The sequence below is a fragment of the Rhyacophila brunnea genome, unplaced genomic scaffold, assembly GCF_057557595.1.
Source record: "Rhyacophila brunnea isolate RB1 unplaced genomic scaffold, BYU_Rbru_1.0 scaffold_22, whole genome shotgun sequence".
NCBI lineage: Eukaryota > Metazoa > Arthropoda > Insecta > Trichoptera > Rhyacophilidae > Rhyacophila > Rhyacophila brunnea.
In genome coordinates, this window is record NW_028232882.1 from 15,786,156 (window position 1) to 15,798,682 (window position 12,527).

At 26.4% G+C, this 12,527-nt stretch overlaps 1 protein-coding gene across 1 annotated transcript; it reads right to left on the minus strand.

Annotated features, from left to right (window-relative positions):
- Window positions 1-727: 727 nt before the first annotated feature.
- LOC147070100 (uncharacterized) lies at window positions 728-9,527 on the minus strand. Its single transcript, XM_085949913.1, has 3 exons — window positions 9,490-9,527; window positions 1,984-2,099; window positions 728-849 (listed from the first exon to the last, which is right to left on the minus strand). Exons 1-3 carry the CDS (start codon window positions 9,525-9,527, stop codon window positions 728-730), a joined length of 276 nt encoding a protein of 91 aa, XP_085806039.1.
- Between the last annotated feature and the right edge of the window lie 3,000 nt (window positions 9,528-12,527).

Below are 12,527 nucleotides of genomic sequence, written 5' to 3' on the forward strand. Positions count from 1 at the left end.
GAAAACCTCGTATTAAAAAAACGATGAATTCTGAATTAATAATAATATGTACTTACGTATTTTTATAAAGAGAAAAAATATATATAGAATTTTTAACAATTTAGATATTGTGATAGTATTTAATACATTATCGATTTTACAAGATTCTCTTTATTTTGTAAATGTTTCTAATAATTCAATTTATAGATAAAAGTATTTGCGAATTTTAAAATTAATTTTTGTGTATTTACAAAATAAAACTATCGTATGTAAATTGCAAATAATTATTTTCTGTGATTTGTTTATGAAATAGGAAATATTCATCATTTATTTTCTTATAACTGAGTGATAATATTATTACTTTAGGAAAATATTGTGTAATTGAATTAATTTGATATTTTTTGCTGTGTTACATATTTTTTCTTCTACTAAAAATATTTTAAAATTTATCTACGATGCTCATTGAGATTTAAAAATATATATTACGACTCGTAAAACGGTACAAAGAACAATGATAATTAACTTGATATTGCATTATTTAAGCGTGTAATAATAATTCTTGATATATGTAATAAAACGTGTTAAGTGATTGTTAACCCATTGCCAGCCGGAACCGTGGAAAGTGCAGCTGGCCTATCGGCGTGGTGATTTCTGTGCATAGCTATGTGTTTAGCACGTGCTCATTGTGAATAAGAGGGGATCTCGATGAGGCCCTCTAAATGTGCGTGCAACCCTGCATGCCGCGCCATCAGGCTAGCGTGACGACATGTTCAGGTTCTGGAGACCAGCAGTTGTCGCTGAGCCAACAGCCGATGACGACCGTGACGAAGCCTATCAGTAGTGCTAATACTATGTACACCTCGGCGTTACCTGAAATTTAAGAAATGACTTATAAGAAACATGTTAATACATTAATATTCACAACAGATCTTTATCGACTAATTGGCTAAAATATTAATGTAGCTATCTTTAATAAATTCTTAAGTTAGTTTTTAGACATAGTTATTAAATTAATTATTTTTTTGTTACATTAATCCTTAGTGAATTGGCCAAATTGTATAACAAAAATAAAACAGTACTTCAAAGATCATATGAATATTATAATATTCTTATTATAATTACATTAACATTTACTTCACCGTGATTGTGGATCATATTATTATTATGAACCTTCTCAGAGTAGAGATTGGATTAACAGATTTTTGTTCTTACTATAAGTATAATTAAATCAAATAAGAAAATAACGTTTTGCTTGCCCATTTTATATGCAATTTTGTTAGTTGATAAATAATTCTTATATTATGTTTCATACTCGGCAAAAAATTGACTGAAAATTTACCATTTGATTGTGACAAATAAAATTGGTAGTGTTAATTTTAAATTTTGGTTTCAATATCACATACAAGTGTTACAATATTAAATACAATATTATGATAAATTATATCACCATAATAATTCCATATTATTTTACCTTGCCTACTCCACATACAATTTTATTTGATTTCATAATTCATTTATTTCAAGCAAGAGAAATTCATAATTTATATATTATAAATCGAGAGAGTAAAAACACTTTAAAAACACAAAACAGTTGTTCTGCTAATCCAATAATACCATCACATGAATGCAGGTAGGTCAGGGTCAGATAGGTTTTAAATTTGTAACAATCAATAAACAAAAATACGTTTTAAAAACGACACTTTCTGACATTAGTGAATACATTGACACATTAAAGTAAGTATAGTGTATCCATGTGACATTTATTAAATGGAACTTTATATTGTTATTTTTAAATTTTGTAAAAAATGAGTGGATAGTATCCATCTGACAGTAAATGGGATATTCTATTGTTTTTTTAAAGCTCGCATAAAATGAGTATCAGATTTTTGGAATAAAGAATTTTAAAATTGGAATAACGAAAACGGAAGTGGTTAGACATAAATATCAGAAAATACCCTTTATACGTATCTATATATTATATACATTTCAGTAAAAGTTTCTTACCGAGTTGTTTTCTTATGCCTAGCGGTTGTCTGCTCCTCCACAGAGAGTTGATTAGAGTGGGATCCCCGCGGGTCCTCCAGTCACGATACCCGCGCCCTCTGGAATAGTGACTGAATCTATTTTTCATTTAACGGGTTAATTTTCTATCAACATAACAAACGAAGCCATTCGACAAGCATCTAACTAGTTGAAAAAATACATTGTTATCGTGAGAAGCGAGCACTTAAAAGGTGGGCACTTGTATCATAATTATATCGTAGTATTAACCATGTTAGGACCATATGGGATCATTATTGTCATACTTATGTAAACTAGCAGAAGAGGTTTTTCTGCTAGTCAGATACTCATATAAAGGTCACATATAAATTTAAAAAAGAAGTCTAAAATAATTAACAATAGTGACGTTTGCGAGTGATGTTCATGAGTTCTTCAAAATCTTTTACGATATAATAAAATATAGAATACTGATTAGTAGACTAGCATAGTATGCGGTACATATAATGGGAAAACATGTTTTAACATAACCTTTTCCCATTTCCACTTATGTATTAAAGTATGACTATGCATTGGGCTCTATGCACCTACCTATTAATACAATGATATTTTTCAGTGTCAATAATGGTAACGGAATGCTAAGGAAAGTGTAGTGACTACTACTTAACTATCAAGTGAAGAAATAACGAAACATATTGTTTTTATTTGAATACAGATTGCTGAAGTTTTACTTTTTTATATGCTTCAATTAATCAATATGTATAATATTTTATAAAAGCAGAATAATTAATATTATTTACAATTAAATACTGCTCATTACACGATTTATATATTTTTTTATATATATCGTCACTGTAGAGGGTACTTGCCGTAACCCACCAAAGTGATATTTTGATGGTAATGGACTTATTGTATACTTCTTACAAAAACTGGGCAAGTATCATAAATCTAAAAAAAAATATTTCTTATCAAAATAATTCAAAACTATTTTTAAGCCATTTGTAACTTGACAAAAAATATTATAGCCAAATGCTGCAACCCTCTCTAAACGTAAGCTTCTTAGTAGGTATAGAGTAAGCCACTCAATTTGTAATAAAATAATAGGTAAAATAATAAGTAAATCCAATGCCCACAGTTTTTTTCACTTCCTGAACAATTTGATATTCGAGTGTTACGACAATTTGGCCTGTACACTGACGGTATATATATATATTATTTCAACTACTGTTTTAAATAAAAGTTTAGAATGTAATTTTAAATTTTTTCTAGTTTTCATGATTTAAAAAAAGACAGATTCTTCAAAAAAATCTGTTGAAGTCGGTTACTTGATTATACGCGAAACTTAAATATAAATTAATTTAAAATGAGCTACGTCGTTGTGACAATCAATATCGAAGATTACTTGTAATATAGGTACCTAAGTACTACATAATATTATAATATGTAAATTTGATTAAATTGTATTATTTAAATTAACATATTATTACCAGTAGTACGACATTCCATAGTTTTAGCTCATTTTAGATTAACCATTAATTTACTTCTATAAATTTGTTAATATATCGTAGTTTTAAAACTTATAATGACAAATTGAGACTGTTTGTGTTAGTACGAGTATATAGGTAACTAGGTATTTTTATACTACTTGATATGTGTAACTATCGTATATATATATATATATATTATATGTATTTGCCAGACCCAGGATTTGAACATGAAACCCACGACATTATAAGCTGACGCGTAAAACGCTCGGCCATCATGGGAGTCCTAGTTTACCTAGTTTATTATATAAACATTTTTTTTAATATAACCAAATATAGCTCAGCTCATCCATTTGTGTTACTAAGTAAATAATTTCTTGTCAAGGCTAGCTATTTAATCAGAGCATATATTCTATATAAAATACTGCTATTGGCCGCTATCGGCGGCTATCGATGGTAGTTTTTCCCCCCATATTTTTGTGTTTAGGTATTGTCATTTTTACAATAAGTTAGTTGTAATTGTTACAATAAGTGCTATGTTTTGACAAGAATATTATTATAATTCATATTTACAATAAACTAATATATTGAAATTTGAAAATTTATTGATTTGAAAAATGAATATGTAGTGAATTTTTAAATATGTAAGAAATATAAAAATACTGCTTCTGAAATTAGTGTAAATAAAAGTAATCAGTTAAAATAAAATTATCCAGTTTTTCAATTTTTATACCAAAACAGTTGAGTACCTCTCAGGTAAAGTATATAGAGCCCGCATCCTAGGTTGTGAGATAATTTTATAACTACAGTTATTGTTTGTCATAAGTATTATTTTTTGAGTCATCGGAGATTTGAACCCTGGACTATCTACAAGAGAAATTATATCAGGTATCTCTTAAGTGCATTGAACTACGAATTATTAAATTTGATATTAGTGCCTTAAATAATGTGACCATTATAATTTCAAAAATGTTGCAATATAATAAATAGTAACGCAGTCATAGAGTGCTTTTTTGAAAAACATTTAAAAAGGACAACACAACGAATTATCGAAAACTTATATGTATTCTATATTACTTATAAAATAAAAATGTTTAATTAGAATATATTATTCAATACACCTACCTGGAAGTTTAATTCTAAAATTAGGAAATATCATGGACATTGAAAAATTTCATTTCCGTATTAGATAGCTGGTACAACTTCAACTAATTTATTCAAAATGAAAATTGGTAAGTATATAGTAATATCTCACATAATATAAGTAATAAGTATTGAAAAATAATATAAATCGATAACATACTTATATAGGGAAACAACTCAAAATTTTAAGGTTTTGTGTTAATAATGGCCATTTAAAACGCATTTTTTTGTAGTACTTATTCAACTTTTAATCAATATATTAGGACCGGTTTTGTCCGCCTCAGAGGGACATTTTCAACAACAGTTGAAAATGTCCCTCTGAGGCGGACAAAACCGTTCCTAATCTATTGATTAAAAGTGGAATAAGTACTACAAAAAAAAAATTGCGTTTTAATAAATAAAAACAACAATACAATGCAGTTCCACCATGAATTGACAGTTAACAAAATAAAAAAAAAATCGCTATTTGATGTTTTGGGATTAATCATTAATTCAGTTATAAACGGCAATGTCTGGTTAATTATTTATTAAACTATAAAATTTTATCGTGCATTGTTTTCAGTAGTTTCTCTATATAACTAAGGTACCGAAATTAAACTAACAGTTAACTAACGCTTAGAGCCTGTCCACATGGCGCGTTTTTACGCGCGAGTGACAAATCGCGCGTTCTCCAGGTACATGTGACCCAATTCAGCTGTCCACAAGCGCTTGCGCGTTTTGCCGTTGCGAGTTGTCAAAACGCATAAAAACGCGCCATGTGGACAGGCTCTTAGTTAAGTTATATTCTTTATATATATTTAATTTTTCAATGTCCAAAATATCGAATAATACATTTACAAAAAATGGATACCCAGGAGCTTTGCTTATAAGTTTTTTTATGTTAGTTTTAATATATATTCATAATATTTTACAGAAAATAAAATATTTACTTTACTTAAGTTTTGAATTATTTTTTTTAAATTATTATAAGAAATATATATAACAAAATCGTGTGTCAACTTATTAATACAAAAATTAAGTTTGGTAAATATTTTATTTTACTTTTCTTTAATTTTCAGATAAAAATCATGTACCGTGTGTAATGTAAGCATATTGATTTAAATGCAATAAAAAGGCAAATTATGATACTAAAGTTAATTATAATAGACTTTCTGAAATATATTTCTTGTTGATAATATTTTGTTCAGATCAATAAGTATTGTTAAATATAAAAAAAATGTTTTTGTTTTTAAATTACTTGTGTAAAAGTTATCATAAATTTTAACAGAAAGTACACTTTACTTAGAAAAAAACTTTTATTATTTAGTTAGTGAGTTATTTAAAATAAAGATTTTTATCCATGAATAAAGTATAGAAAATATAATAGATACGACAAAAAATTGTTTTAAAATATGAATATACATGAAAATAGGTAGGTATATTAAAATAATAGTAGTTATATACAAACCTAATTACATAATATAACGAATGTTTAATTTAAATTTAAAACAAATCGTTCATTCTGAAAATAAAATCAAAATAACATTGGAGACAGAGTAATAATATATGTGTTTTATTATTTATTATAAAGAATTCAAAAGTTAATGAATAGAAAATGGAAGAAAAACTGTGTATGAAGAATAACGTTAACTTATTAATCTTTTCTATAATTTAATTTTCAATATTATATTTGCTATTAATAAGTTGTATGAATTATTTAAATGTAAAGTAAAAAAAATGTAGTGAATAAAATTTATTAATTATATTAAAATATTATGTTAAAATTATTGTAATACTCGTTATTAGTATTAAGTTTATTTGTCATGAAACCGGTCATAAAATGAATGATTGTTTGTTTCAGTATCAGAATAAATATTATGTAAGTATGTCAAAATCTAAATACTACAATAACAATAATAATTATTAAAAAATGAATATAATAATCCAGTTCTAGATATTATTTGTAGCAAATTTAAATTTTGGCTAAATTCAACATTTCTAATGAAAATACTTTCTACTCTAAACTACGAATTTTAGAAATAATTTAAAAATCAAATATTTAGCGATGCTTAATGAATTAAAACTACTATACCAATAAGTATAAAAATCACCCTCTATTTTTCAATAATTTTCATGAATGTTATCATGAAGCTTTTATTTATTTATTTTATAATTATTATTAGTAACATAAATTGATATCAATATATTTTTGACGAATCATAAACATGTCTGAAATTCTTATTACTGACATGATTTTCATAGATAAAAAGTTAAGTATTTTTATTTATAGCTTGATTTAATTACTTAACATTAAACATAGTATATTTTAAATAAATATTTCTTTTATTCAACGAATAATTCACAAGATTTAAGAATATATTATTCTGATTATTAAACATATATAATTTTGAAAAACACTTTCTGAGCGAATATATTATAACCAATAGAAAAAATCTTTTTTGAAAAAAAGTAAGCCAACCCGACGGGGAATCAAACCCCGTATCTCCCAGATTACGCCCTATCCGTTGCATTATCACTATGTTACAAAGTGACATACCAATTGCGACAAATTTTTACTATTTGTCAATTTTAATACCTACTCATCAGTGCTCTTCCAAATCAAGCTACTTTCGCAATCGATTTTTACTAATAGTTAAAATTTGTCGCAATTGGTATGTCGAATCGTAGCATAGTGGTAATGCAACGGATAGGGCGTAAACCCCGTTCGATTCCCCGTCGGGTTGGCTTACTTTTTTTTAAAAAAAGATTTTTCTATCGGTTATAATATATTCTCTCAGAAAGTCTTTTTCAAAATTATATATTATGTTCATAGTATATTATTTTTATATTATATTAAAGTAGAATTGATATAATTTTTTATCTATTTTCATAATTCAGTATTATTACGAGTACTAATATATATTTATGTTTTTTTTTTTTGGAAAAAAAGTATTCAATTTTTTATTAAATTTACTTAAATTTTAATTACAACATATTATTGTAAGTAGAGATTAAAATATGGGTATTTCAAAACCACTATTCAATTATTTATCGATACCGAAATATCGGTATTTTCAGTATTAAGAAAGCATACACGTTTATGTTTTTCAATTATGAATTTAATGTTATTTTTTATATTCAATTATATAGTATATTAAATTTAGTGTATTATCTTTATGCTGCCAAAACGATGATATACTGACTCTCTTAAATATACTAATAGAATTGTCGCGATGAATTAACATATTTCGAAAAAGAAAACATTCTTGGCAAATATTTCCGATTATTCTATAACTGTTGATTAAGGTTGATAGTGCATCCAATATGTGTTGATGAATACCGGTATTAATATATTCATTCGGTATTGTTATCCATAATTATTGTAAAGAATCGTGATCTTGCAAAAGGAAATCTAAATTAATAACTCTTATTTTTTTCATAAATTGTGAGAAGTATTATTTTTATTAAAATTAATGATCTTTATAATATTATTTATTTTTATTATTATCTTATTTATAATTCTGTAAAACAGAGTAATTATTTTTTTTGTAATAAGTAAAGCAATAGCGTAGATATATAATATTATCAAATACATATATTATTTAACAATTATTATTATACATAATATAGGGCTTAAAATCATTGTTCTGATTTTAATGATATTATTAATGATATGCACAAAATTAAAATATGATGTAGAACTTCGTCCATAGTAAAATAAAAATGAAAATTCGTAGGTAGGTACTAGAAACGAAAAAAGAAAAAAAGGCAAGAATAGTTATCTTTTTATAGACTTTTTTAAAAATATTTTTTAAAACTGAATATACCCATAGAATGTGACCTTATTTAAAATAAGTTATTGGAAAAGCTTCAGAAACATAGGTATTATAAACATCCTTGAAAACATCTTGGACTAGGATTCAAATACATATCTTGCGCTTGCCGAGAAGACATCAAACATCAACATCGAGCTACCGACCCAAGAGCTCTTGTGAATTCACTGAAGATGCTTTCAAATTCCGTTTGATAGCTGTGTTACAGGGGCTTTTCCAAGAAGTTTATAAGCTTTTCAATGCTATTATTTTGTAACGAATGTAGGTATGTATTATTATTTATATATATGATTATATTATTCATTTTTATTTCTTGTTAATTTATTCGATAGAGAAACCATTTTTTATTAACATACTCGTAGTATAATTTTAACAAAGTAATGTAGACTGTAGTTTACCAATTTAAAACGAAGATATTTTTAATTTAAAATTACATTATTTACTTTGTTAAAATATATGTTTAGCTGTTATACGAATGATCAAAGTCTGTTAAATAAAATGTCTGTATTTTTTATTATATTTATATAAAAAATACATTCAATCTATTTGCAAGTGTAATAAAAAATTAAAGATTTATTTAAATTTAAAATATATAATTCAGTGACTCGATGGATACTAATTGATATATTTATTTTTTGTATAATAAAAATATCACATATTACAAGAAAGATTTCTAGCTCTTTCTTTTTTAATTATAATATCAAATATTGTCTCAAGGAATGTATAATACAATATGTATCGTTATATATTATTATACGTATGAAATCAAAACATATTTGTTTTAAACGTCGAAAGTAGATAATATTACCTATTGAATAATCCCTTTTTTCTTTTATAATAAAAAATATAATATTATATTGTTAGAATAAATTAATATTTCAGATATTAAGTTCATGAACTATTAATTTTTAAACAGCTTTCAACTATTAGAAAATAATCTCTTTAACGAATAAACAATATTTAAAGATATTATATTAATCATTTTTTTTAAATTAAACTTGTTTATAATACCGCCTTCGGTTTTAGGTGCTCCCTCGGCTTTGGCTATACTCCAGGGGTTCATCGACGCTTACCTGCGCACCCCGCCCACTCCCCCGCTCGGCTGCGCCATGACCGGCGGTGCTGCGGGTCCGGCCGGGATCCCGGGACCTGCCGGCGCCGCAGGAGCGACGCTTGGCACCGGAACGCCACTTCCAGCGACGACTCCCGATGCCGACGGGAACCCTGTAACTGATAGTGATTGTATTTATCGCATTTTCTTTTTTATAAATAATATATTCGGTATTTAAAATAGTGGATGATATAGATAATAGTTAGTTACGATAACATAATATTCCGGGATATTATTATGCTATAATTATTATAATATTATATACATTAATATTTCTTAAATTTAATATAAACTATTAGGAATGGCAGAATTTAAGACTAAAATGTTGATAATTGATGTATTATTTATTACTGTTTATATTTTTCTTTGTTTATAGGAATAATAAACTATTATTTTATAAATCTTATGTATAAAATTGATGAAGACTTTTGAATTTACTATCATCGGTGGTCAAGTGGTTGGAAATTTCTGAAAAAATGTTACTTTTTGAAAACTGTACATGTTAATTTACTCGAATATTAAATACCCGCTGGTTTTTCCAATGTAGATCTGGTCACAGCCATTGCATTCTAATTCATAAATACCACTGTCATTGAAAGGTTTATTTTTGTCTTTTTTATTTGAAAGTATTAATAGTGGGTTAGTTATTTATTATATGAAATGTTGGTTCTATGTCATCCAATAAGCATTTTGAAAATGTTGTGGTAGGGTGTCCGAAATATATGAATTAATACCAAGTTATTACAAAGCTCATTTTCTAACCCCACTACGTCGCATTGATAATAATTATCAACTGTAATAAACTGAAATGTTAATTGCGGTAATCATAGATTGGTAGAGCTCACTAAGTGAGCGAAATATGTGATAAACTCATTTTTTTTTTAAATATATTTTATATAGATTTTAATTCAAATATACCTACTAAAACACTGGCATTACAATCAAACGTAAAAATATACAGAGTTAATAAAATGATTCTAGCTATTTATAGTATAAACACTTTGATTAGTAGTAATACTTTGTTATAGCTGTGTGTTCGTTTCTACTTAATATTTATGTATTCAATTTAATTATTGTAGTGTTGCCATTGTACTATAAGCTAAATAGGTACGCCATAAAATAATACATTATTAGTCACCTTCATCGTCAAATAAGCTAGAAAGCACGCATTAATGCTGAAGGATAACTCATAAAGTAAATAAAGTAATACGATGCGGTGCCATCTAGTGAGAGAAATATGAAGGAGATTTAATAACATCTTGTGGTTTTAATGAGAGTGATAATACATCATGTTAATATAATATTATGAGATTGTATAAAAGCTTTCTGTCAAAGTTATTCGTGGATAACTAATCTCCGTATAATATTTGTATACTCTATAAATATAATACCTAATATAAAGACAGTTTTTAGTGATTTTAATGACGTTTTCTAACATTACTGATCTTCTAAAAACATTTTTTTGAAAATTACTTATTATATAGGTATTTTAAATCTCAATCTATACTTATTTGAAATATTTTAACGCTGTTATTAATTGTTAGGTACTAACTTTATATTGGGTAAAAACATTTGGTATAAAGGTAGGTAAATAGTTTATATTTTGATTATTACCAATTTGCCTATAATATAACATATTATTCGGTAATCATATATTATGGATGATTTCTGGTACTTCACAAAGTTTAATTGTTTAATAGTTTCCGTTTGTTCTTCTTTATAATAATTAATACTATTAATCGAATATTTATACATGACATAGATTCATAAATATTAATATTTATACAACACTAACTATTATAATATAATATTTACCTCAAACTTCATTTACCTTATTATTTCGCGACCGTTTTGGTAAACAATTCAAATATATTATATAATAATTGATTATTTATTTTTTAGCTTCAATATTTATAACTTTACTTTACGGATTACTAAACCCTATATACAATTAGTTTTGTGAAATCATCTTTTATTTATTTTTTTAAACTACTGATGAATACCTATATAAGATTCTTCTAAACTTAGAAAACCCACATAACATGTATCAATTAATTATACGTTTGAAAACAGATAATTTTAAAAAACTTAGAAACACATAATATATTAGTGTAAAACATAAAATGGTTCGGATACTCTGTGATCTTGTGATAACAATAAATTAGAAAGTATAACCATCATTAGTGCAACCGTGCCATAACTTATAATTTTAATTACTCCTGGTGACAGCTATAAATTGTGTGAGTAACATCATTAATTACAAAGCTGGAAACTATTTATTAGCTGAATTTGTAGTAGTTATTAACAATTGATGTGGATAAAATGAAAAAGCGCTCACCCAGACGACAATACAAGACGTGAGTATGAATTCCATAATTAATTTTACATTCTTTAATCTTGTTTATACTCTATACACAAAGTATTGAAGAGAACCAAAAATAATTAAGTATAATTTATTTATTGAAATATTGGCAATTCTTTTGATTTAGGAGCGTAAAATAATATGAAGAATTTACGATAACTGAGCAAGATTCTTGCGTAAACACTTACGTCAAACTTATCAAATAAATAACGCGAATTTCTAAATAAATTGCCCGCATAATTTTCAAAAACATTACGCAAACGGCGCCCCTGGGTCTAATTTATCCGTAGCATACTATAAATACTGCATTAACCCCCCTGAGTGCGCCGCTACTGTTATTACTTAACCTTAGGGGATTACCCCATAAGATGATGAAATAGGCACGTTACTGAGGCCATATTATTATGGCTATTATATATACGCAAAATGTAAGTGCTGCACCAGTTTAAATATGTTTTTTGTCATACTTGCGATTAGATTCAAAAGCACCTCTGTTTTAAAATCGTTGGGAACAAATATTTCTAAAAATGAGATGAACCTTGTATGAAGAACATGAAGACAAAATCACAGGAATTCAACGTGACTGTGAGATCAATAGTTTTATATTAATGTGAAAACTGGAGCCAAATGTAGAAACA